The following is a 27,902-nucleotide window of genomic DNA, read 5'->3' on the forward strand; positions in this document are numbered from 1 at the left end:
AAGCCACGGAACACTGGCTTAAACTTTCAACGTTGACACTCGTTATTGATAGCAGAAGATTGCATCTACTTCATCCTTCGTCCTATTTTTTTACCAGTCTTCGAGTTATTCACTGACCTTCAGGGGCGCAAATGGAGATAGCTGCGGTTACATGTATTTACTGTTCATTACTGTACTTAAAAACGTTCCTCGTATCAGCAAAATAAGGTGTACCCAGCCCCTAAATAACGAAGCGATATCAAATACTGTCAGTGTGTTTTTTGGACCAGAAGCCCCCTTCATTTATTCATTTTTTACAATAGCAGGGAAGTTACTACCTTGACAAAGGCGACTAGTTAAATTGTATAGAGTCATCCATAAAGATGAATGAAACGTTACGTTTTCCTTTGCAAGTCCTCTCACGTTCTCCCCTCACCAATTTGACTTATGCCACGTTTTATCTTCCTCTTCAACATGATAAAAAGCTCTTAGCATATCACTTAGCATATGTGCACGTCGTCGTTGAAAGATCCCTTTGATAATCGCCAGTAAAGCAGCAGACTTTAAGTTATTGACTTGGCTAGTAGCTTGGGATATCAAGCGTCTAATTCTAATAATGTCCTAACGCGAGGAAAGCTAATTCAGTTAACGTAAAGAATTGAACGCTGAATATTCAATCAAAGAGGCCGTGTAAAGTTTGAAATTAGCTGTGATGTATTTACGTAGATCCGGATATGAGTCCTGGTCCAAATTGCCCCGATCTCCACCACTCTTCTTGTATTCCCTTCACTGTGCTTGCCCTTCCCCTTCTCCCTTTCAGTATGCGTCATGTGTGTGTGTGTGCTTACGTGTTTGTGTGTATGTGTGTGTGTATATTGATTAAATATATTGAGAGTTTGGAGAAGATAAAACTAGTACTAATGACTCCAGGAACTTTCTCGTAAATCTAGTTACCGATAAGACACCAGTTATTTTACATGGCTTTGTTTATAATCAGTAATTGTAATTAATATATAGTTGTGTAAACAAATATTTTGGTGAAATAAGATAATATTATTAAGGGTTTACGCTAATTATCTATAGTTTTTATGTTCATCTACTAATATGTTCAAATATAAGAGAAAGCCCTACAGGCATTATTTAATAAAATTTATCGCTGGTCAAATGGAAAATCTATGCCGATTCCTCATGACATTATTTGTTTGTCCTAATATTCAGGGCATCGTTTTAACATTGTATGAAATTGAATCTCTTTCTAACATAATTAACTGACATGTGAAAAATATTTTTAAACAATATCCTTGACATGAATCATTAAACTTCTAAAACCTCGACCATAAAATCTATTAATTTACCAATTAACTGCACATAAGGTGCATCCATATATACAGCCGGTAACGACAACACATTGAACTCCGTCAGATTTAATCAATCATCTATTACCACTCACAGCGACACTAGTAAGCCCACCGTATCATCGCATACCATTTCAATGTTAAGCAGAGGAATATCAGTAGGAAAATGGAGGTCTGGAGATGTAAAACGAGAAATAAATGGTTGGAGAGAACGTATGCTTATTGAAATTCTATCCTTTATTCGTGGCGCTGCAGCATATTCCATCTGCGATTAATGACGCAGTCAGAGTTTCGAGGGAGGGAGATGCGCCTTCAGAGACGCCAAAAAAAAATATTCAGCCACCAATCCTGCCCCACCACTTCAGTCCGAGGATCGTTGCTTTCCTTACATTCTATCCCAACAGGACGGCTATAGGACAAGTTAAAGCTAAGGCCACATGACTGTGCTGTCTTCATGAATCATTGTCAACCGAATATCGTTCACGTTGTTTCCTTCTAATTAACTCCATTTATCTCATTACATTGTAAAATTCTTGTGTTTCCTTGCTTTGGTGATATTTTGTGCATCAATTTATCGCAAAGATATAACTCTGATGCGTAAGAAATTCACGAAATATTATTGGCTAAGTGGAAGCTCTGTACAAGTGGAAAAGAATGCCGGTGACGTAGATGTCATTAATAATATTGTCACAAAACAATAATTGCTATCTTCCATATTCCTTTTCATCCTTTTGGATCATCAACAGATTCTAAAATATGATGATTAGATCTCAGTTGGTTAATCCTGACATAGTTCTGATTTAACTGATAATGGAAGGAGTGCTTGCCGGAAACTGTATCTTTTGGAGGGCACTTAAGAGGTGGAATATTTCATAAAAATCACCATAAGTCAACCTGGAAATCATAATACTCTCTGTGCGGTTTTTTGCTTTACAGCTAAGAGCAATAGAGGTCTGAAGATAAAGTCATGAAATCAGCAAATTTCATGTTCCAAAACACCTTCAGTACCATGGATTTTGGAAAGTATCGGGATTAAATAATTTTGTATCTGTGAATTGTTTAGGCGATTGCTTTGAAAGTATCCCCACGTGCCATTTATTTGACGGATGTCCGAGCAGAAAAATAGGGAGAAATTTTGGTAGTAGTTTCAGTATTCATGTAATAAGTTAAACAGCTGAACCTACTTATGCTTGATTGTATTCTTTGTCAGCGTTTATGTAACTAAAACTTACGATCACTTACTCAGTGCTAGGTTTCAGGCTTCCAATTAGAATTGTTTCGTGGCAATCGCAGTCCACTCCACGTGAAGGCGACTCGGAATCTTGTCAACGTAAATCCAATCCAAATCCAAATACCACAGGTATACAGACACACACACACACACACACACACACACACATATATATATATATATATATATATATATATATATATATATATATATATATATATATATAAAACAACCGAAATATGCAATAAACATAATACTAAGCGTGTGTGTTTTTGTGTGCCTAAGTTTTGTATGTCATGATTAACGTTATATTCACTTTTGTGAATGTATATATATCTACATATATATATATATATATATATATATATATATATATATATATATATATATATATATATATATATATTCACATTATATATATATGCTATATATATGTATATATATGTATATATATATATATATATATATATATATATATATATATATATATATATATATATATATATGTATATATATACGAACACACACACACACACATATATATATATATATATATATATATATATATAAAAAACCATAAACACAGTAATCAACCCGAAGGTCGGTTTAGTAGGTGCTGGTAGAGATCACCCAGTACTAAGCCCTATACGGCGTGTGAAAATTCACACATCAGGGTAGGGGGGCCAGTTCCTTTCCCTGTGCCGGTTATGGTTTCCCAGGAAGATCTGGTACCCGAAAAATCACTTAAGCTTGGGTGGAGCTGCAGGTGCCCAGAGTCCCTAGCCCGGGAATCGAACCCGGGACCCTCCGGTCAGCAGTCCAACGCTCTACCCACTGGAATACCGCGACCCAATATATATATATATATATATATATATATATATATATATATATATGTTCGCATTCCATGTTTATATATATATAATATTAAACAAATATTTTATCGGTGTCTCATTACTAAGGTTGGTAGGTTGGTTTATTGCAGCCCTTTTCTTCAGTTTTCATTCCGTCACCCCCTGATAGCTTTTCTGCTTTAAGTCCTTCTTAATTAGTCTATTGGTTTTATGAATTTGTGTCTTGGTCTTCCTCGAGGGCATTTCCCTTCAATTTTCACTTCTGTAATGTGTCTAACTAAATTATTCTGCCTCAAGGTGCCGGCAATCCATCTAATGCTTCTTGGCCTAGAGGTTTCCAGATGGCCCTATCTTTTCTCTTCTGCTCTGCGATATACTTCCTCGTTCCTCACTTTTACTGTTCATTTGATCTTCAGCATTTTCCTTGAGCAACATGTTCATGTGATAGCCCTTTTCTATTTATTTGTATTCATGTGAATTGTGACTAAAAATATGCATAATCAGGGTCCGTACAATAAGTATCGGGACTGGTTCCAAAAATCAAGGTTTATTGCAGTTCTCATTACAATTACTCAATAATCTTCAAAATACATTCCTCCTGCATCATATAGTATACTTAGTTTGGCGCGTTTGTCACTCGTCAAAAGCTCGCTGGAAGTCGGTTTGCGGAAAACTGTTGAGAGCCTTTGTCGTTGCCGATTGAACGCCTAGATGGAGTCGAACCGATATCCTTTGGAGTCCATTTTTAATTCGCGTAGACAAGAAAAAATCAGGTGAATCCAGGCCGGGGCTGTAGGGGGGGGGGGTTAGGCAACGTTGCCACGCCGAATTTCGTCAGCAGCTGCCGCACCACAAACGCACCGTGGCACGGCGCGTTGTCATTATTAAGTTTCAAATTCACTTATTCCAATTCCATCGCAAGATCCTCTGTTACAATGGTATGGACGGTTCCGACTGAAAGGTCGGTCTCCTCACTGATAAGGCCGATGGTTAAACGCCTGTCAGAGTAAAAAACGTTTTTCACTTCGGCCACCTGAGCATCGGTTCGCGTGGTCGTCGGGCGTCCGACGCGGTTCTCGTCTTCAACGAGCTTCCGGCCTTCCTTAAGCATATGTGTCACTCAAAAACTCTTGTGCGGCTTAAGGCATCATCTTAATGAGCCTGTAATGAGCTCAAGGGTCTCCGACGCGGATTTCCCGAGTTTAACGCAAAACTTCACAGCGTAGCGCTGCTCGACGGTGCGCTCCATGCTAGCGCGACGACACCGCAAACAATTACACGTTACAAAAATCCACCTCCTGTCTCAACGCATGCCCGGAGGCGACTGAACTAAAGTGCGCCTGAGTGGTGGGGGACCCCTCTATCGAGCCGACCGGTCGAACCCCCATCCACCGCCTACAGTTGGGGCTACAGCGAACCAGTCACGATACTTATTGTACGGACCCTGTATATATATGTATAAATATAATAATATATATTATATATATATATAATAAAAGAATATATAAAAATAATATATATATAAATATAATATATATTATATTATATAGTGTATATATATATATATATATATATATATATATATATATATATATATATATATATATATGTATACATATATACATACACACTTTCACACACGAAATCCCACCGAATAAATATTCATTCACATCGAAAAACAGACAAGGAAAAGGGAAAAGGGATAGGAACACATAAAGGACGAACACAGGAGAGGTGGGTCGAGCTGATCACAAATGCAAAATTATTTCCTTGCCCGAGATTTGAACACCGAATCTTTCGACTTGCCGGGGTGATGTTGTAACCACTTAAGCAATCGAGGAAATAAATAAATAAATAAATATAAATATATATATATTCATTCATTGACATGAATACATGTTTAAGGAAAATGGATAGGAATACATAGCATACGAGCACAGAAAGAAACTGAAGTTCCTTCTATCCCTTGAGAAAGGTGGCAGCGCCACTGAAAATTCAGAATATGTGTGAGTTTATTTTTTGTGTTTCCCTGTTTTTGTTGGTTCTTTAGTGCTATTTTGGTGTACATTATATATGTATAAAACCATAAACACAGTAATCAACCCGAAGGTCGGTTTGATAGGTGATGGTACAGTTCATCCAGTACTAAGCCCGACGGAGTATGAAATTCACACATCAGGGCAGGGGGCCATTTCATTTCTCTGTGCCGGATATGGTTCCCCTGGAAGATTTGGAGCTTAAAAAATCACATAGCATATGTGAAGCTGAGGGTGCCAGGAAATCCAACCCGGGCCCTCTAGTCAGTAGTCCAACGCTCTACTCCTGGACTGCCGCGACCTTATGTTTATACGTATATGACGAATGAAAAGCCTAATAAAGTGGTATTGAGCATTCTTTAGTATGCTCACATGTTTATAGTTTTCTCTAGTATACATATTTATAGTAGAGAATAAACAAATATATATACAATGATGTTATTGACTTTTAAATTCTACAAACTTTACATAGGCAATAATTTCATTTAATTTAAAATGTTATGCAAATTCCATAAAGCTACGCCGTAGACAACAAACCTATATGTATTTGTTTCTTTATCCCTCTTTTAATTGATGCTCGATACACTCACGCTGAAAATACATGATAATAAATTTTCCTTTTTGTGACATTCATCATAAATTTGAATTTTTTTCTTTCGAAAGAGAACAAAGTGATTCTATGAAATGGAAAAATTAGGTTTCGATTTTGTGATCACAGAAGGACTTAGCTATTCAGAAATGGTGATGGCTGGACTTTTAAAAATTCCGCTTTATCAATACCCCGGTATTATCTTTAGGTTCAATGCATTTGTCTTCCCTTTCTTCTGGCTTCCATCAGTCCACCATTGACCACCTTACACTATCAGCCGTCTGACACTATTTCATATTTATTAAAAATGTATCGTTACTGATGTGGTGTGGTATTGTTGTTCCGTTACCTTCATCCAGGATATGTAATTAAAAAATATTAAGTTCTCATTTATGACTGGCCATTGCTTAGCATGTATAAGAGAAGGTTAGGAGTTACCTTCAACGGAAAATCATCGAAGGAAATCTACTTAACAAATGAAAGTATCGTATTAAAATATCACTTAATAAAAATTGTGTAATAAGTTTTTTTCTGAATTTCCTCTTATGTTTAAAATAATACAGGCAAGAGAAGAACTTTCATAGGTGATATTCGGTTAAAATATGTGTAACAATTTCCGGAAAAAGTAGTAAATTAGTTGTATTTTATTGGAAATGACTTCTGGTATCTGGTTTTTCGTGTTTCTGAAAAAAATATTCCATTTCCCAGCCCCCACTTCACAGCTCACAATCTACATAGGTTAGTGTCATAGAACGTTACACACTATTGAAGCATGTATAAATGTTTCTTTTCCCGAACGTATTCGGTTTGCATACGAAATACGGTTGTGCACTTGGTTTATACGTTACTCATGAGGCATCTTTTTGTTGGAAGAGAAATCTTGAGAAACCCGTGAGGGAATATTTTCGCAACCTCTCCTTTTATTCCAGGCGTTGTGAATGGAAGGTAGCTGCCCCTATTCCAGGGGTCAGTGATACGCGGAGGGCTGGACAGGCGACAGGGAATGGCGGGAAGGCTGGTCAGGTGAAGAGGGGGATGAGGCGCAGGAAGGGAAAAGCAGGAAATGGAAGCTACGGGTTTTATACATTCAATCTTGACACGTCCTTGTGGGTGCGCCAGGCGAGGCCAGTTCAACAAGAAAAGGGCTAGAAAAATAATTTGGTGGAATGGCCTTAAATAACGCATGAATAGTAATGGTGGTCGTTGAACTTGGAGATTAAGGTGTAATGTAACAGCTTTGGGAAGCAAATGTGGAAGCTCAGTAGTAGTCATTGAATTTTATGTTTATGTCTTCGGACTGGAAAGGGTTCCAAGTGCGATGGAGGCCGGGGGTTTCCTTTCAAATGCTTATTTATTCTCATCGTCGACGAGACGCCCTCATCGTGGATGCATTGCCTTATTCATCCATCCTATTCCTCGGTACGGTCTCATCCAAAGTTGTTTGAGGTACTTACATCACACGAGGATTTGTGTGCTAGACGATGCTTCGCACTACTCACTACGTTCCCTTTTCGTGTCCGTTTATATTTTTTTTCATTTCCAATCGAGTTTCTACGATATTTTTCTTTTCAGTTCGTGGATTTATCCTAGTTGGACTTACTATACATCCTTTAAAAACCGCAATACTTCTGGCTAAACGTAAATCTTCTGGAACCGAATGATTGCAGGCCAAACTTTCTGGAAACTTTCCACATCGGAGAGATATGATAATTAACAATTTTGATTTCCACCAAATTATATTTATTCAAAAGCTCTGAGTTTCAACACTTTGGGTCATCTTCAGGTCTGAAGTGTTGAAACCCGGGTCGTGTGAATAAAAATACTATAATGGAAATCACACTTTTTAATTATCATTTCTCTCTTAAATCTTCTGGGTTATATGAGGTGGTGTAACCATACTAGAAAGGTAATAGTAGAACAGATAAAGAGAGACAGAGGGTACCATGCAAAGAAGATTTTTTCATCGGAAGTGCAATGTGCTAGTCATTGATTCAGCCTTAAATGTTTATCTTATTTCCGATACTAGATTTCATTATACCTTCTATTGAATTGTATTCACACTTGAATTCTTTTTCACGCACCTTTATTTGAGTGGGAAAAAATCTTGTTTTATTTTATGTCATTATTTAGTAACCTTTCACATTCCAAATATGCCTATGGAAATATGCCCTCGGTTTAATTTGGACATTACCCATTCTTTTATTTCTTGGCCATGATTTTTAAAATACGGGTGACGAAAAGACTGATGGGGGTAGATTGGATGCATCTTTACACCCTTTTTTCTCATGTTTTCTGTATTGTAGCCCTTAAGTTGGTTGCTTAATTTTAGTATGTTTAATTTCATGCAACGCCATGGGGAACGTGCCACCCGTAATAGGCACATGACATGTTACAGTATGTGGCAATTATATATTTATATATATATATATATATACATATATATATATTTTATATATTTATATACATAATTGTATATAACTATATATATATGCACACATATACATACATACATATGTATAAATATATGTATGTGTGTGTGTACGTATATAGTCCAGGGGTGGAGCGTTTGATCGGGGAGGCCAGAGTTCAATTTCCGGGTTTCCGTCTTTGGGCACCCTCGGCTACACCCAAGCAGTGTGATTTTTCGGGTACCAGATTTTCCTGGGAAACCATAACCGGCACATGGAAAGGCAGTGGCCCACTACCCTGATGTGTGCATTTCACACGCCATCGCGGTTGGTTATAGATGAACTCTACCATCACCTACCAAACCTATCTTCGGGTTGACTTCTGTGTTTATGGTTTATATATATGGTCAGTTGTGTACGGATCTTGAAATTCAATCTTGTATTGAAAGTTTCGTCCCAAATAAATCACTTTGGTTATTACTGTGTATCTTCTAGGAATTATAATTGAAAGCAAGATTAACCGATAATGTTCAGAACAGATGATAAGTACTCATTGAAATTAAATGAATCTTTGGCGACCTTAGTAACACATACATTTTACGTTGCTACGGTAGATGCAAAATAAGAAGCACATTCTTTCAAAATCATTAATTTTTTGATCGTATCTAAAGTCAGGTTTTACTCTAAATAACCGCTACAATTTATGCTGTCCCGATTTGTGCCATTTAACTCTTCCTTCTCGCCTCAAATTAGGTGTCAGCGGAAATAATAACGTATTTCATGCTTACTGATTTGTGCACACGAATTTTCTGGCCTACTGACGCTAAAAAGGATTATCCCACGCAATAGTCTTTTCCTTCAGTCAACTATCTTGGACTCAAATAATATAAATATATCAGGTAACACACGAGTGTACAGAAATACTTGCTGTCTCGTTTGTAATTTACTTCATTTCCAGGGTAAGATTATGGATATTTTTGATTATTAAACTTTTCCTCTATTATGGTGTTGTATAAAATTTAAATTAGATTAGAGGTTGATGCTTTACACCAGATAGGTTTCCACTGATGTCTGATCAAAAACAATTATTGCGTAGAAATTATTAAACAAATTAGCTGACATGTACCATTGAAGTCATTTATGATTGGTTTAAGCTTTTGCTAGTTCAAGTGATCTTTCTCTTCTACGCTTATTGGATCCATTATCTGGAACAAAATCTCATTTTATTTCTTTTTTATTCACCTACAAGGGAACTAGATAATTCTGCAGCTATTTCAGACTGGAGTCATTACATTGGTGATAATTGGTGTGAAATCCCCGAGTCATTGTTTACGACATGTACACAAAATGTAATGTACCTTCATTGTTTCTAAATGATGGTCGAAAGCCCGTTCCTTACATCTGTGCGAGAAAACTACTTCTCAGTATTGCAGTGAAAAAACTGCATGTCACCCGACCAGTCGATAGTAATATTTCAAATTTTCAAATAAACATTGATTAACAGTAGAAACAGAAATCGAAAATAATATAGATCCTTCTCCGCTTCAATGTGTGTAATAGTGTGGATCAACCGATTCATCTCTCGAGGGCGGCAGAAGCAGAATTTGGATTCGCGTAGAATTTGAACCCCTTGGAGTGACGAGTATCGAGGGTATAGCGACTAATCCCAGCTTGGCCTTCTCTCAAAATTTCCCCATTGCACGCCGAATGAATACACCAATTTCTCTCTCTCTCTCTCTCTCTCTCTCTCTCTCTCTATATATATATATATATATATATATATATATATATATATCTATATATATATAGAGAGAGAGAGAGAAATATATATATATATATATATATATAAATAACCATAACCATAAACACAGTAATCAACCCGAAGGTCGGTTTGGTAGGTGATGGTAGAGTACACCCAGTACTAAGCCCGTCGGCGTGTGAAATTCACACATCAGGGTAGGGGGGCCAGTTCCTTTCCCTGTGCCGGTTATGGTTTCCCAGGAAGATCTGGTACCCGAAAAATCACTTTAGCTTGGATGGAGCTGCAGGTGCCCAGAGTGCCCGGGAATCGAATCCGGGACCCTCCGGTCAGCAGTCCAACGCTCTACCCCCTGGACTACCGCGACCCACACATTTATATATATTATTATTATTAGGTATGATATATATATATAGATATATATATATATAACATACATATATATATGTATATATAAATAATATACATATGCATATATATTCATATACAAATGAATAATCTGCAGATATATATAATACTTTTGTGGAAGTCTGACGGACGTGAATAATGTGTAAAAGTTAGCACAAATGGACAAATACAAAAACACAGAAACACACAAAAAAAGAAAAGAAACTCAATGGGTTTTAAATTTTCGGTGGTCTAAGCCACCTTTCTCAAGGTAGAGAAGGACAGAACTCAAGTTCTTTGAAAATCAAGACAGAACTTGAGTTCTATCCTTCTCTTCCTTGAGGAAGGTGGCTTAGGCCACTTATATATGTGTGTCTATATATATATATATGTATATATGTATATATATATATATATATATATATATATATATATATATATATATATATATATATATATAGATATGTGTGTGTGTGTGTGGGTGGGTGTGCGTGTATATATATGTGTGTGTGTATCTCTATGTATGTATCTATATTGGAGTTGTCTTTTTATATAATGCAAGCCCTATGTACACACGCAGGCACACTCTCGGCGATTATTTCGATCAACAAAACAAGTAAAATATCATAGATTATTTTTAAATTATAGGCAAGAAAAAAGGAGAGCCAACAATATTTAATGTTCCGGTGGTCATGCCGCCAGGCGTATGTCAGAATCATAGACAGTAAGAAAGAAACACTGATTTTTGCAGTAACGATGAGTGTAGTTAGTTACCAGTGCACCACTTTCGTCTGGCCAGACCCAAGCTCCGTGCTTAAGGGAGGGGAGTTAGGATTAAACAACGGTGCTCGGGGCCAACTTCGGGGAGGCTTTCAGGGATAATTTCGAATGATTCGTCGAATGGGAAATCAGGCGATGTCAAAGGCCTTTATTCTTACGGGTAAAGGTTATGGTTAAAGGTTACGGTAAAAGTTTAATCTAACGGTTAAGATTGACGGATTGACTCCACCACTTTCTGATTTTACCAAACAATAATTAATAGAACCATATCAAATCCTTCGAGGATGGCAGCAGAGCATGTTGCGTGAAATCGAGCGAACCACCTTTTCGACCCGACCGTAGCCGTGCCTTGACACGCGAGCTCCTGAGCGTGCTCGCGATTCTTCCTGCCTCTCCGCTGCGTCCACCCGATTTGCTCTTTCCAGGTTCCGGTGCGCACCGGCCCACTATCCTAGTAGTGCCCTTTCGTCTGCCGGCTGCGTGGTGCCTTCGTGAATAGCCCGCTGTATGCTCAATGGGTCATTCTACTCTCGAGCGGCGAATAGGCTGTTTGAGGTACTTCTTATGCGAAGGTGGATTGCAGACTTAAAAGGCTATCATGAGGGTATGCCAGCATTGTCCTTGAACAACATGATGGCATATTGTCAGCTCGCTGAAAATATTGTTGCTTAGAGGCCAGCAGAGATGAGAGATAAGCGAAAGATTCACTGCAGTGCATGACATTAAGTTCATAACGCTATTCTTAATAAATTTAAAGAATCTGATGCCAAAAAAGAACCATATTATCTTAGTTAGCCGTATGATATAAGCAAATGGATAAAATTTACTCTCATCATATTCATGGAAATATTGAAATTTCCCAGTCCCGTGCTTGAAGCTGAGATTTACCAAATTCACATGATTCTCCGGATTTGTCGGATGAAAAATATGCGACCAGTACAGAGATAAACATCTAGTCCATATGTTTGAAATTCCTTTAAGACCTGCGATATTTTATTTCATCCTGAGGACTCTCAAAGGAGGACTTTTGGGTTCGAAAGGCACAATCCATTATTTCTCTCAACTTTTATCATCTTACAATGAACATTATCTTGATTATATAATGAAAATGATTCGGTAATTTGCATCAATTGTATTACCTTTTGTGATAGTTTTAATCCCGGAACATTTTTATATAACTGCTTATATGCTTTAAGAAGTTTCCCCAAACAAAGTTAGAAATATTTTAGTTGAAATATTAAAATAGTGATTGCTTTTTGGAAAATTGCAGATGGCATTAGAATAATTGAATGCGTAAAATGAACTAGCTAAATGAAAAAAAACTTAACATGTATACATAACATTTTTCCGTGTTTGCTAGTTTAAAACTAGCAGTTATGTAAAATTATCATTCTTGTTAAAATTTCATAAATAATAGGTGATACAAAATTTAAATCGCCAGGCTCCCTCATTTAAATCCAGTGATGAATCTCCAATTTTAGAATAACTTGATTCTGAATTGCATTATCTTGCCTCCAATTTATATCTACCTTCATAGTCTACTTATATCTAATTATATTTAGTTAACAAAAAATTTCAAGGCTAATTAGGACGTATTGAGTTTTAGGAATAAGGATTGGACTAATAGGTTTAAATCGCACTTGAAAGGAAAGACTATCTTCTGGCTATCTAACCATGTTCGACGTTTGTGACGAATAAGTCGACAAATCGCAATTTCGCTTATTTGCCTGCACGAACGCATAAAGCTGGCAATTTGCTAAATTTCTTTGAAGATGCTTGTTAAAATGGGTGCATAATAAATTGTTTTAAATACCTTATTTAGAACTCTAACACTTACCACCTCACCCAGATAATCGTTTATAAGTCTGGTTAGGAAATACGGTAAGGAGAGGGGACGCCCATATGGTGTATGCGAATACCCGCAAATTTCATGTGTGTATATAGTAATTAAATAGTATAATCCGCTATATATGTGTATATATGAATATAAATAAATAAATAAATAAATAAATAAATAAATAAATAAATAATAAATATATATATATATATATATATATATATATATATATATATATATATATATATATATATATATATATATATATATATATATATATATATATATATATATAGTGGGTTTGGTTGGAGCGAGTCTCGGGATATTGTTCAATTCCATGAATCTCTTGTGCAATTTGCAAAAGTATCTATCACACAAAAGAAGGTATAGTTTTGTTAAGAAAGAGAGCCAGGAAAAGTTTCCAAGAAAAGGTTTTCGGGTAGTGATTTGGCGAAACAAGTACAATTCGACAGCACAGTCCAGCAAGCCAAAATTAAGCCTTTTCATTTAAAAATTCAGCAGATCGCCTGAAAAGATAAATATTAAATGATTGATTTTGTAAATACAGAAAAGACACATTATTTGCCGGCGAATTTGGAATGGCATCGTTGAAAAATCATTGGGCGCTGCATGTTCACCAGAAGTAGGGAAAGATAAGTGAATTCATTACTATAAAAATAATTCACCGTTTATTGCTGGAACAAACTGGCTTCAATAAAGACTTTCAACTGATAGTCTCTTATATTCCTGGATTGTTACAGGTGTTTAATTGTGAAATATCTGTTATTTATGATAGTTATTTTTAATTATTGGGGCATTATCGTTTACCTTCTATTAATACAGATTTCCTGAGGCCGTTCTACCAACGAAATGAACATCCCACACGTAGACATAAAATTGCGCTCGTCGTTAATACAAAATAGTTTATTGTAGTAGCATATTGTGTCTTTGAAAAAATATTTTTGACGAATGGCGGATTCAATCAATCAACAGGAATAGTTTTCTGAGAATATTACGGTCAAATTTAGGCAATATCTCAGAAACTGTACATTTTAATACGCTTAAATTTTACTCATGTTTTAAATTAATTTTGGTTTACGTTAAACCTATACACCTACATATGCTGATCGAGCCCTGGTTCCTCTTACCAGGCAATTGTGCGCTCTCGTACATCGTACATTGCTCGAACAGCCGAGACACTGAACTGTGCCGGCCACTCGAGGCGAAATTGGATTTTATGCGTATGAAGGCAATAGTGTTTCCCTCAAAATAGCTTGGTCGATTATAAATAAGCTAAGTTTTCTCATTTCTGTTTCATGAAATAGATTTGATGGGGAAAATTTTGAGTCAAGCAGTACACTCAAAATAAGAGCCACAGTTTTATGCTAAAAAACTGTACTCCATGCATTGAGAGAATCCAATCAATTTAACATTCAATTTAGTTCCCCAGGGGCTATGAATGCACTAACAATATTTAAAATTAATTTGAAATAAATTAAATTAACTAATACGGCAATGATACAACACCCAAGCAATTCAATTTTATTAATGAATCAGGAATGGTTGCCATGATTTCCACTTTGTAACTTTCTTAGTGTTTAGCAGAAACGATTGGTCAAGTCATTCGTTTGATTCCACGATATATAGAGGGTGGCATATGGTAATTTCGTCTGATGTGTAAGGTGCTTCTGACTACGCAGTTACCGATGTCTAAATAGCAACGCGACCAACTCTGGTTTACTAAAATGTTTGATTCAAATTAGGCATACTTGTTTTTCATCATTTCCGAGCCTGTTTCCATTAGTTTAGCTGTAATTGGGTCGTCCAAAACGTTTGCCTGAGTCATTGCTAGGTTGTGTGTCGATACCTTTTTTTTTGTTTATCTCACAGTTACCGTGCATTTTCTTAGAATTTTACAAAAAATACCTTTGAATTATTCTCAAAAGTTAAGAAACCAAACCAAATTTTCCAATCGGGCTGAAATGAACCCAAAACCATATTTTTACGGGCATTATGACCTCACTTGAAGTGTTTTAGCCGCATCGTGCCTTCCGTGGATTACGTAAAAAATTTCTTTGAAGGGAGATTCAACAGATCTAAATTTTCATATCGGCATTTCACGCGTTAACCTCTTTGGGAAAAATTTTTTTTTCGCAGTTAAGCAAATAGAAACATTTTGACATTTTTTCCGTCGAAACTAAATCTACCGTGCTGTTTTAATTTTTTACTCGCAAATGTGAATTTTTCTGATTTATGTTACCAGTTTGTATCAATAAATTTAGTTTCCATTATAGATAGTTTTTCATCAGTCAAAGCTAGTCCACTGCGTTATTTCCTGAGCAATGCTGAAACTATGTGTATCTGCACGGAGCAATTTGGGGCGAAGATCACAATGTTTTCTGGGAATGTAAGAGCTTTTGGAATCCGGAAATTTCAGTCATGTTATTAATTATTCTTATTCCGAAACTTTTGTAAGTCTTATGTGTGTGTGTATGTAGAAACATATTTTTTGCATATATGTATATATATATATATATATACACACATATAAAAATAAAAATCAGAGGGGCTCGGGTTCGATTCCAGGGCAAGGCACTCTGGGCACATGCAGCTCTACCCAAGCTATGTGATTTTTCGGGTACTAGATCTTCCTGGGAAACCATAACCGGCACAGGGAAAGGAACTGGCCCCACTACCCTAATGTGTGAATGTCACACGCCGACGGGATTAGTACTGGGTGTACTCTACCATCACTTACCAAACCGACCTTCGTGTTGATTACTGTGTTTATGGTATATATATATATATATATATATATATATATATATATATATATATATATATATACCACGATTGTACGGAAAAACTCACACGAGCGGCACAATAATGGGCTGACACAATATAACACAAATAGAAAAGAATAGACACATTTAAAAGAACACTCGCACGGTAAATTGTTCGAGCTTTCGGCCCTCTCAGAGGCCTTCTTCTTTTAAATGTGTCTATTCTTTTCTATTTGTGTTATATTGTGTCAGCCCATTATATATATATATATATATATATATATATATATATATATATATATATATATATATATATATATATATATACACACACACAAACACACACACTCATATATATGTGTGTTTGTCTGTAGGTGTGTTAAATGATGTTCTCTCGAAGCATTTTATCAATCGATGAATCCATTCAATTTATTGTTTGCACTGTTATATAAAACTCCGATTAAATTAAACTGTAGTAATGAAATGTATATTAAATTAAGTCAATTCATGTTTAACCTCCCGTAGGATAATTTATCTGAGACCAGTGATGGAAGACAATTGCGAAAGTCTGGCAGGATGAAAAGATAAGAATAAAAAACAATGAAATAGACAGTCCCGACACAAGCTACGCCTAATATTCTGTTATAATCACACCTTCAGATTTAAAGTAGTCTCTTTCCTTTTTTAAGAATATTTAGACGAATGCCGTTAGTTCTAAATACAATTTCATTTTATGGTCATTCTACTAACTTTTTAACATCTAAAATATGCCAAAGCTTATTGCTTCCATTCATAACTAATTATTCAGGCGAAACGCTATATTTTCTTACAATGATGATGATTCCCATCCTTTTGGTCCAGTCTGAAGTACTCACATGAACTAAAGAGATTCACGTGTTTCGTGTGTTAATAGCATTCTGGATTTTTAAGTATATATTCATTCTGGTTCCTCTTATCAAAAAGTGTAGCATAATTGCTGCCTCTTGACACTTTCTAACTCTATGGCACTGAGTTCCTATCTTACTCTGACATGGATTGTGGTTTCAAACGTAGCCTGGCTGCATATTTATAGGTTACATGCTCCATCTCCTTAGTACTTAATGGAGACGATAAGGGAAATATTTTAGTAAGGAAATCACATATATGGTTATCTACCTAGTAGGCGAGTTATCGTCTACTTCGGTTAGACGAATTATCATCCACGGCGTATCTGAGTTTTGCCTCTTTGTTATCTTCCATTATGAGACTATTTGGATAAGAATCAATGCAATAATGTGCGATTTTTCAATTGAATGTTGAATTGCTATCGATAGCTTCACCTTCCATCATCATGCTCATGCCTTTTTTGCATACACCCAAATTCTATATCTCTCTACCTAGATAGATATAAAATTCACTTGTTAAAATTCACTTCTTCAATTTGATACCTCTTTTGTCTGACATTCACCTCGAATCAGAATTGTCAGACCGCGTGGTATTGTTTGCATTTTCACGTAGTCTGTTACGTATCCAATAGCCAAACGTACATCATTCAAGAGTTTTGATGCCGTAGTATCTTCTTACAAGGGAGGCAATCTGGTGTATCCCTAATGTTTCAATTTCATGTGACAACTACGAAAGGTGGAGTGCCTCATCGAGAGGATTGAGTTACACTGTGTAAGGTAATTTTCGTGAGCAGATCCTCGTTGGAATTAAAAAAGTTGATTTAATTGAATGTGCCGCGGTATCTTCATGGATATGCATAGATGCCGCACATTCTGTGGACCATCGTGATAGTCGCGCATAACTGATAACGGAGACTCCTTTGGAGACTGTTAGCCTTGGTAGAGTTGGTAAGGAAAAACGATAGGTCTTAATTCTGCGGCTTACTTCACACATAACAAAGCCAAGGTTGATGTATCAGCATTTAAAATCTGAAATGTCCTCACATTTGAAAAAAGCTACTATTATGCATCAGTATTAATCAACCCAATCCAATTAACGAAATGGGCATCTTACTGATGCCGATGCTATGCCAATGCATTCTGAACATTCATTAACAGCCTCTATCATCGTTAGCTTGGCCCAGCTATTGAAATCTTTGTATGAATTAGTTACATTTAATGTCAAAAACATGCACGCGAATTAAACTACCTCTGCTCTTAACCAAGACTCACCTTATTCTGTGAATTTATGCTCAAAATTTCACCAATTGCTGAATATGAATCAATTGAAATAAAGTTTAAAATACACTTGTAATAATATTTATTTCATAATCCATTATGTTCACCATTGTAATTCATAGTTCATATTCAATCGGAGTTATTTAATCGGTTATTCTTAGTCGTTTTGTTTAGTTAGTATTCTTTAAGTTAACAAGTAGAATGTAATTATTTTAGTTTTATCCTTTAATGTAGCCTCTTTCGTAAGTTTTTTACAATTATTCGAGTTCCTTACTGATACTTAGTAATGGTCTGTTTCATTTTACTAAAATAAACTTAACATTTTTTAGATATTCTCTGTGTGAAAATGGTTTAAAATCAAGTGATAATTTATTTGTTTAGTTAGTGATTACGGCATTCTTAGACACTATGATTACCATTTCTATGAGATTATTCCATGAATTGTTTTCTGTATAATAAGATTTGTGTATAGATATGTTATGTGAATAGAACTTGAATGGATGAAATAATTATCAGAATATTTCAGTGAAAACTTGGACTTGAATGAAAAATGTTGCATTAGGTCTTCAGTTAAGTACAAAAGGAATACTTTCCGAAAATCTATGAGGACAAGTTTTGTTACCTATGAAAAATTGCTCTTGCCAATCAGCCATGGGACTGGCACTAACATAATTTTAGATGAAGTTTCACTTGACCACCTTGCCAGCGTATGAATAGGAAAGCAATGTAGAAGCATAAAATGTGTCCCTATTGCTGTCTTTAGGAGCATCAGAGCTGGAACCTCTGGTGGGTCCGGACTCTGAGGCTGGAGGAGAGAATATGCCAGGGGATGAGCTAAGGGGTGAGGAGAAGATACAATTGGAAGAGGCCTTGAGTAAAGAAGATAAGTTTCGTAGAAGGTGAGAACTTTCTGAGGGACTGGAAACAAACTATCTCAACTTAGAGGCCGTCTGTCCCTACGCCTAATATATTGATTAAAGACGTAATTTTATATGTTTATAGCTATAATTAGGAATCTAAATGTTAAAAATTCTCTATAAATACAATTATTTTTAGTTTAAAGATTTTTGCTACTATCGTTTCGAAGAGATAATATATTCGAGTTGGAGAAATATTTCTTTTACAAGGACTTAATTCACGCATAAAAGTATCGGGAAAGGTATGAAAAACTACAAAAACATCTCATTAAGGTTGTGTCTAAAGTTTTCTGATAGTTTTCCAATAAGCTTAAAATATTTTACCATAGAATTCTCTTGGTTTCAACCAAATATAATAAATATCTGGAGACTATTTAAATCTAGAACTAGCTGCTATTCTATGGCCACAGGATGAAATCAATAGAAGAAACATGACACAGAATTCCTACCGTATCACCATATATATTTTTAGTGAGCCCTTTTGTTAATTGTTTCGTTGTTTTTACTATTTGTTTTTTTAATCAGTTCATCCTAACTTCCTTTGACCATAAAATACTACAGTAGCAATGCTTTACACATGACCGGTTTTGAATATTAAATCAAACGGGAAATCTACTCTACACTCTTGGCTATCTTTATTTCCACACAATGGTGCTGCGTAATGGCACTGACCACTTGGTGTGCCAAAAATACGTGGCATACCTTAAATGGATTCTGACATAATTATGGTAGCTGAATTATTTTCCATTCCCATACAAAATCATGCATGCAAACACTATGATGGTCATATGAGCTTCCGAATTTTTCTCTCTTTTGCGGTGAGCACTCATGATTGCTTAACTAAAATGGCTCTTCTAAACACTTTCTTAGTACACACAATTTAAATTTGCGTTAGAGTAGTTTGACCGAGTCCATCGTTAATGTACCTTTCGACCGTCACAAAGGATGTTTCTTGACGAAGGAGATGGCGTTACGCTAGTACTATTCTTAACATCATTTATAAGTGCCTTTAAACTTCATTAAACTCCAATTTCTCAACTGCAATGGCCCGTTACTATTGAAAAATGGTGCCCCATTAACCGCTAATTATAATGGTCATACAAAGTTTTCCTGAATTTTATCCTTTACAAGAAGTGCCGCAAAAGAATTTCTCCGTGCGCTATCATACATACCTCTGAATCACAATTTAATCAATGTAATTTTATTTGCTTTTAATATCTACGTTTTGCACAATTTTTTAATTCTTGTCGCATACATGCTTTACACTTCATGAAATACATTCATTTTGTCTTTTTCTCAAATTCTTGATTCACTTACCACTGTATTTTTAAGCACACCCCTACAATGTACAAGTATATGTTTAAAAAGGAAACTCTGTAATGGCGCTGGTTATATCCAAATACAAACGTAACTTTCTTTAGAAGCAGAGTCCTATCACTTTTTCAACGACGCTCCTCTTCCGTGTCCGTTTTTGGGGTCTGGGTAGCTGCATTCGTAATATTTCTCTCTTTTGAACATCTTCTTTTCTTTATATTCCTGCCTGAATGTCTTCTCAAGATTCTCTCTCGAATCATTTTTGCATAGGTGAAACATTATTTCCAAACATCGTTTGCCGTAAACAGGCAGAAATAAATATTTTTAAATTCAAATGAAAATGCACATCTCTCTGGTTCCATTTGCACTTCATTATAAGATTGTGTAAACATTCTTGTTTTGAATGTGCACGAATGATAGCTTTGGACAATGCTGTTTAAAAGCATCTCTGAGCAATTACAAAAAGATTGACGAGAACGTATTCAATTGTAAATGTGTGTTTATATATAATTTTTCCCCCGTAAAACAAATGGTTAAATGTCATAAAAACAGCAGGTTACTCAATAAATTGATATTTTGCTGCAATTTCCTTCTCATGCAAAGAAATGAAAGTACACAGTTTGAAATGTAACTTAAACGGATGTGCACTGTCAGACTATTGTTTGCTGACAAAAACAAATAGCCTTAGGCTGTGACCTGGTTTCAAAGCTTTAGCAATAATCAACTCTAAATTATTTCTTTTGGCTCACAGATGTTGAGCGGTAAACACGAAAAATAGTGATCTTGCAAAGTCTAAATGGCCGCGCGTGAAGTATGATATCATAGAATATCGCGAAATAAAACCTTAACTGAATAAAGAAAAGTCATCTTTCTGTCATAGGAACTGAGTTTGCAAACTTCTTATTTTCCCTTATGTTTATGGTACGCATTGTCTGTTGACCTAATTAGCTGTCATTAAATATTGTCACACGCTTTTTTCGTCAGGAAGTAATGGCAATTCAATTTAAATCGTTCCTCTTCCCTAATGCTATAAATTGGGAGATAGCGTTAGCCATTTTAGAATTATATGTGACTCTTATTGATTATTATACATTTTTAGGTGAGTAAATAAATTTTCTCAGGCCCAGTGTAAAAAGCCTTTCCTAAAATAGCATGGATATTCCGTCCGTGCAGGATACACACCCCAGAGTATTAATCGGCAATTAATGAAGTGGCCATCTGCTTCAGTTACTCTTCTACCTAAGAGTTAAAATTTAGGGCTCTATATATAAGGCATGCGGTTTAGGCATCAATTCATCGGCATTCCTAATCAGGGGATCTTGGTCAAAGGATTCACCCTAAAAAATTCTATTTTTTTTAACTTTTCTTAACTCTTTGTGAGGGATAACATAGAAAAGTTTTTTTTTAGAAACGTTAGGAACAGGACTAGAGAAAATTTCGAGTAACTACTGGCATCAACCACCCTTCCAAAGCAGCTAAATTCAACGACAATTTAAGTCCCATGCAGAATTAACATATTGTGTACACGCTTTCTATAATTTTCTCATTCCATAATTTTTGCAAATTTTGAGTCTTTCAGTAATAAATTTTGCGGAGCAATGATTCGTAGAAATATTTCGTGAAACCTTACTGATATAAATGATGCCAGAGTAAACTAAGATTATAAATTGAAGCATAAATATTTTCTCTCATCAACTTTTACCCGTTCTAACGCGTCTGTAAGTCTGCACTTAGTTTCATTTCTTTATTCTGAGTCTGCACTGATAAAATTACTCCAATACTTAATTTTACGAATGATTTAATGCATGAGGCATGCGTGAATTCAATCATCAGATTAGAAAGTTTTCCTTTTATTTTAAATTTCTTCATCGTATTGATAACGAAACATTAAGATGGAATGAAGATTTAGGCTCTATTTCCATTAAAATGTGTGGTTCAAAGCTGATACCTTCCAAACAGAGATTTACATTTAGTAAATCTATATGCATATGAGGTTATATTTACGACAAAAAGGTAATTTTTAGAAGAATGAAATACTTTTCCACACATTTCTATATCAAAGGAATCATTATGCTCCTTTGCATTATGATCTGTGGGGTTATTATTTTGAACACCTTTTGCGATGTAATTCTCATGCCTGAAGACTTCGACGTGGACATGGGGTGTTTGGGAAAAGAAATTTACGAACACCATCTTATTACTAATATTTTGGATTCAGTCAGGTTTAATGACCCTGATGACTCATTTTGTTTCGATACAAAGCCTTAAATATCTCTTACCAATATGACTTGGGACGTTAGGGCAGATCAAATAGCAGCCGCATGTTCGGCGGGTTTCAGTGATTATTCATCAACTCACCTTCATTTATGCCTGGGAGGGCCTCTTTAGCCGATATGAGAGACTGAGAAGAATAAATATCAATTATGAAAACAAATTATAAATTGTCAGTAATTATTTTTTCAGTCTTCAAACTTGATTTAGCCATTCAATGAGAAATATAGCCGCTGCCATTTCGGTTGATAGATAGGCGATGTTGACAATGTACTATGACAATTATTGATCATTAAAATGACCCTTTATAAGAATTCGTATTAGAGTAATGTTTTAAATACTAACGAGAAACTTAGGCGACAAAACTCAATTTCCGCTATTTTATGTTCATGATCTTTACGTTACTTTTAGCAATGTATAAACCTTTCATCTAATACTACGAATCCATTGATACTTAAAAGCTTATAAATAGTAATTATATATTAGCAATTATTCATATATTCAAAGTTTTTAAGCTCGATGAAAGAAATTCTATCATTTTTTAAGTATGATACATGGGCGTTGTGCTAAAATCTATTATTTCTTTGGAAAGTTTGGGAGAATCTTTTAAGAAGCAAATGTCATAGAAGCCTGCCTTTTGATGGCAAAGATCCGCGATAATTCAGCGAAATCTGATAATTATCGTCAGTTTGTACATATCATTAATATATTATTTGATTGTTTTAATTTATTTATCGGAATACATCCTTAAGGTTTTTCCAGTACGATAACCAGAGAGATAATGCATCATATACTGGGACATCGGCATAACTTCTTGGGGCTATGTGTTTGTCGCAACATCTTGTGTATAGGGGCATCTTTGGATCTTTCTTCTCTCAAAATCTTGCACACTAGTCCTATTCTTACTGCTCACTTTACGTTTTAGAGGTGTGGCCCTCATTTTGACTTTCATTAGTTTCTCGGAATGCTCTTAATTTCAGTAACAACAGCAGCTTCAGGTACTTCCTTAGATTTAAGTACTGACACTCTACCACATTCATTACTATAATATTCTGAACCATCTTCGTCTCATGAATTTCAGTAGTCATAATAATTCAAATCTCATTAAAGACGCGCATGGACGCACATTCTCTCGGATAATAGTTAAATATATTTACCAATTTTAATCTTTTGTGGTCAAAAACCTTTGCCAAAAACTATTCAAGTGGTTTGTTGGTTCTCCAATGAATGTTACCCTGATTGTCTGGCTAAAGTAACATTTCCTTTTAATAGCTTAAGCAATATTTTACAGTAAATATTACGCCCTCTATGTGTATGCAATACATATTTTGATTTAATAACGGAAGGTTTTTATTTTATCGGATTCAGCTACCCATCTTTCTGGAATACAAACTCATTTTCATCACTAGAAATTGATAAGAAAAATTCACCATCAATCAAATTGATGCCCAACATTATGAAAAACCGCGGAATAAATTACTATTATACTAGAGTAATTACCTCCAGACTCCGCTGTTTGAATTGACTTAAGGCCATGCATAGAAATTCCAAACACATCGAATGTCTGCGTTCTAGATTCAAAGGATGTCTATAAATAGTATTAAGAATATCCCTGAAGTTGGTGCTTGTTAACTTTTTTGACAGGAAGGAGTACAAGACAGAGTATAAGAAGAAATTCCGCCCATTCTCCCAGTATGAATATGTTGAAGGCCGCTTCCAGAAAAAGAAAGATGGCACGGAAAATATTGGAACTAGCTGTGGTGTAATTGGACCTTCACCGGTAGTAGAGCCAGTTCCTCCCTTAATACCAGCAGCAATGTCAACAGAAGGGTCAATATCTTCTCATATTCTTCCATTACAAGATGGTGAGGGAAGTTCTTGGTACCGAGAAGTACTAGAACTTCGGAGGAAGGCTGGGGAATATAAGGTAACTTCAATACCTACGTCTGATGACATGTGACATAGAAAATTTGGGCATCAATAGCAAATGGGAGAAAAGTATTTAGCTACTCTAACCTCTATTCTAGTCTTAAAGTAATGATAAACCTGATAATATATTTATAATTTGGAGTCAAAAAAACGTGGTAAGTTGACGAATAGGAATACTCGAAAAATAGATTCGACTTTGAAGAATTTGAAAATCATCCCATTTTATCATAATGAAATTATGTATTGATTTTGTGAGGAAAATGGTACGTTTTTAAGCAAATTTAACAATAATTAATATCTTTGTTTAATGGAGTGCATTTGTATTTACAATTTTGATTATTTCTATTTTTTAATTAACTACTCAATTGGTATCAGTTATTTAAAATTCTCTCCTGAAGGAAAAAATAAAAATTACTTTCGACTTACGATTCGAATATGAGCCATAATGATGTACTGATTTATCAGACAGCATCTGAAAAGATATTTATTAATACACGCCCGCTAACTCATGCATACACACTCATACGTATGTATATTTATGTGTGTGTGTATATATATATATATATATATATATATATATATATATACGCACACATGCATATGTCATAATAGCTTGTATTAAATGGTAAGTGGCACAGGTACTATCAAAGAATTGATTATACTGTTAAAGGTTAACTTGAATCATTAAGCGTTTGCATACCATCTGACCAAATGATATTTTTAGTGGTTTTCAATTTTCAGGCGAATAGGATGACGGGTTTATTGCCGCTACAGTTTTAGAAAATGATTACTCACATATCCCTCTTATGGCTTTATATTATATGGTCATCCAATTTATAAAATCTATTAAAAATAAGAAACAGTTTTGTTTACGAAGTGCTGGTGGAGACCCTAATTCGTTTATATCATTATTCATAATTTCGCAAACACATTTGCTCCAAACATATGTTCTTGGATGAATGCTCATAAAATCTAAGAATTTTTCGCTAAAAATCATCGTTAACCCTCCGCGTTAAAATTCCGCGTTGAGTCCTTTTTTGACGAATATTTCATGACGTTGACGCATACTGCATGGACATTTATCCCTTTGAAGACCTAAAAGAGTTTTAAAATCTAACGATTGCCGAGTCATAATCTTATTTTGGCAGTCTTGTTCAAACAGTCTCATGGTCATCTTGCTGTTCTCAGAGTATATACTTGTACATTAAGGCCTGGTAAACGTGATTAAAAATTATTCGTTAAATCTCTTGGGAGATATGACCTCCCCTTATCTATCGATTATTGATGCAATATGCTTGGAAGTTTAAAATATTCATGCATTTTTAATAAAAATTCATGAATGCTTGCTCAACATGCAGAATTAGAAAGGATTTGTTTGGACTAGCTCTCGTGGTGTCCGAGGTAAGCGTTCCGAGTTGAGGTTGCCGACCCCGCTGCTACGTCAATACTTCGGTTTCTCTAATTCCCATTCCATTGACTCTTCTTCATTGACCCGCCTCATCCATCCCTCCTTTTCCATCCATCCTCTTCCATTCCCCCTCTCCCATCACTCCTCTTCCAACCAGCCTCTTTGCCCTTTGCCTTTCCTCTCTTGCCATCTATTCTTCTTTTAATCCCTTACTCTTCCTACACAGACTACGGAGAGGGTGTAGCTAAACGTCAGCAACGGAGGCTTATTCTGGCCCCCTCTCAAGCCCGAGTGACTCTGAAAACACTAATATACGAACGAATTTGGTTGCGGTCATATTTCCATTTTCTTTCCAGTATTTTTAGAGAGCGTATAGCCTTACTATTCGAATTTCTCCCATAACCAGCAATATCCAATGCCAACCCCATAGTTTGAAGAGTCCTATGGAAATAAAAGTGAAATACATATGTACTGCAAGTTTAATTACTCATATTTAGTGATCTAGAGTAAAACGTCTTAGCTTACTCAAGTACATCAACTTGTACATATTTTCATGCTGAGGAAAAATATTTTCAAACCTCGCAACAGTTCATTAAAAAATTATAAATTACGACAGTGCAAGGGAAATAATCTTAGTGTAATCCACTTTTTATTGTTCCTTGCTTTAATCAGTTCCGGACATGATTTAAGGTGTGTTGTTAAGAAAGTGTGTTATATTTGTTGTCGAATTCACTTGATATTCTTCTTTGGTTACCAATTGCTTAATTAGTTTGAGGGATCTTTTGATCCGTTATATTTTCAGCTAATCTTTTCATCTTCTTATATGAGGTACATCCCATGATCTGCTTCACATATTTCTTTCTCGGTTAACAGGTAGCACTGTGCAAAATACCCAAAAGGATACTGAAACTTTCTTATTTGCAATATTTTTACAAACCGTGTATGTGTAGCATATTGGTGCGATGATTGTCTCTTCTGCATAATTTTTACTGTAAAAGTAGTATTCTCACTATTTTATTCAACGGCCTTAATGGGGTAAGATTGAGACTCCATAGTCCCTTTTTCCATCTAACCTCTAATAACATTGAAGACATTTACAAACACCCAAACCCAAGGTGGAGGAAAACCTACCTAGGCGGGAATTGAACCGGCGATCTCTGGATTGGCATGCAAAACCATTATCACGCCGCCACCGGAGGCAGAAAGGTTTTTATGCTCGTACTCATGCTGCCTGAAAATTAAAACTTTTCAACTTTTCTCAAGTGTGTCTTTCCCTAAATTCGAAAATTACCTTCTTCACTACAAGCTATAACGCCAAATTAGAAGTGTTAGATTTATTCGTGATTATATTGGGTTTTTAATTCATATCCAATTCGCCATACATGCTATTGTAGCAATATTATTACAAGTATAGAAATATCGCCCGAAAATTACAAATTACATCTTCAGTTTCCATTTATCCATACCCCGTTTTTTGTCTTTCTTTTTATCTCGTTTATTTCCTTCTCGGTGTGCCCGTGCCCATCAAAGATTATTAACGTTAAGTAAATTAAAAATTAAGGACAACATGTTGTTATTACTTATTCTATTACAGCTTATTTATTTTAACACATCTAGCCACTGCAGATGGCTCTAAAAATAAAATGTATGTCCATTTTATGACGCTGAAACTCAAATTTCTTTTTGGATACGTAGCATTATCTTCCAGCTCACTTTTCATGAGCTTTCTCTAGACCCACGAATGCAATAACGGTTGATTTTTTGTATCTTCTTCTCTGCAATATGGCTACCCATGGACTACCCATGGTCTTTTCTTATCTCTATATCCAAATTGGTGCTCATAAGTTACTCTTTATGTTTCCCATTCTTTGGTAGATTTATCTATTCATTTTAAAGAACAGTT

At 35.4% G+C, this 27,902-nt stretch overlaps 1 protein-coding gene across 1 annotated transcript in view; it reads left to right on the plus strand.

Annotated features, from left to right (window-relative positions):
- Positions 1-27,902, plus strand: part of LOC139685814 (mediator of DNA damage checkpoint protein 1) — a 222,783-nt gene that overhangs the window by 129,207 nt on the left and 65,674 nt on the right. Inside the window, exons 8-9 of the mRNA XM_071582932.1 lie at positions 18,924-19,059; positions 24,307-24,589. Coding sequence (XP_071439033.1) covers positions 18,924-19,059; positions 24,307-24,589 — 419 coding nt within the window. The remainder of the gene's footprint in view (positions 1-18,923; positions 19,060-24,306; positions 24,590-27,902) is intronic.

This window comes from Hetaerina americana, unplaced genomic scaffold, assembly GCF_022747635.1.
Source record: "Hetaerina americana unplaced genomic scaffold, ioHetAmer1.1.p SCAF_12, whole genome shotgun sequence".
Taxonomy (NCBI): domain Eukaryota; kingdom Metazoa; phylum Arthropoda; class Insecta; order Odonata; family Calopterygidae; genus Hetaerina; species Hetaerina americana.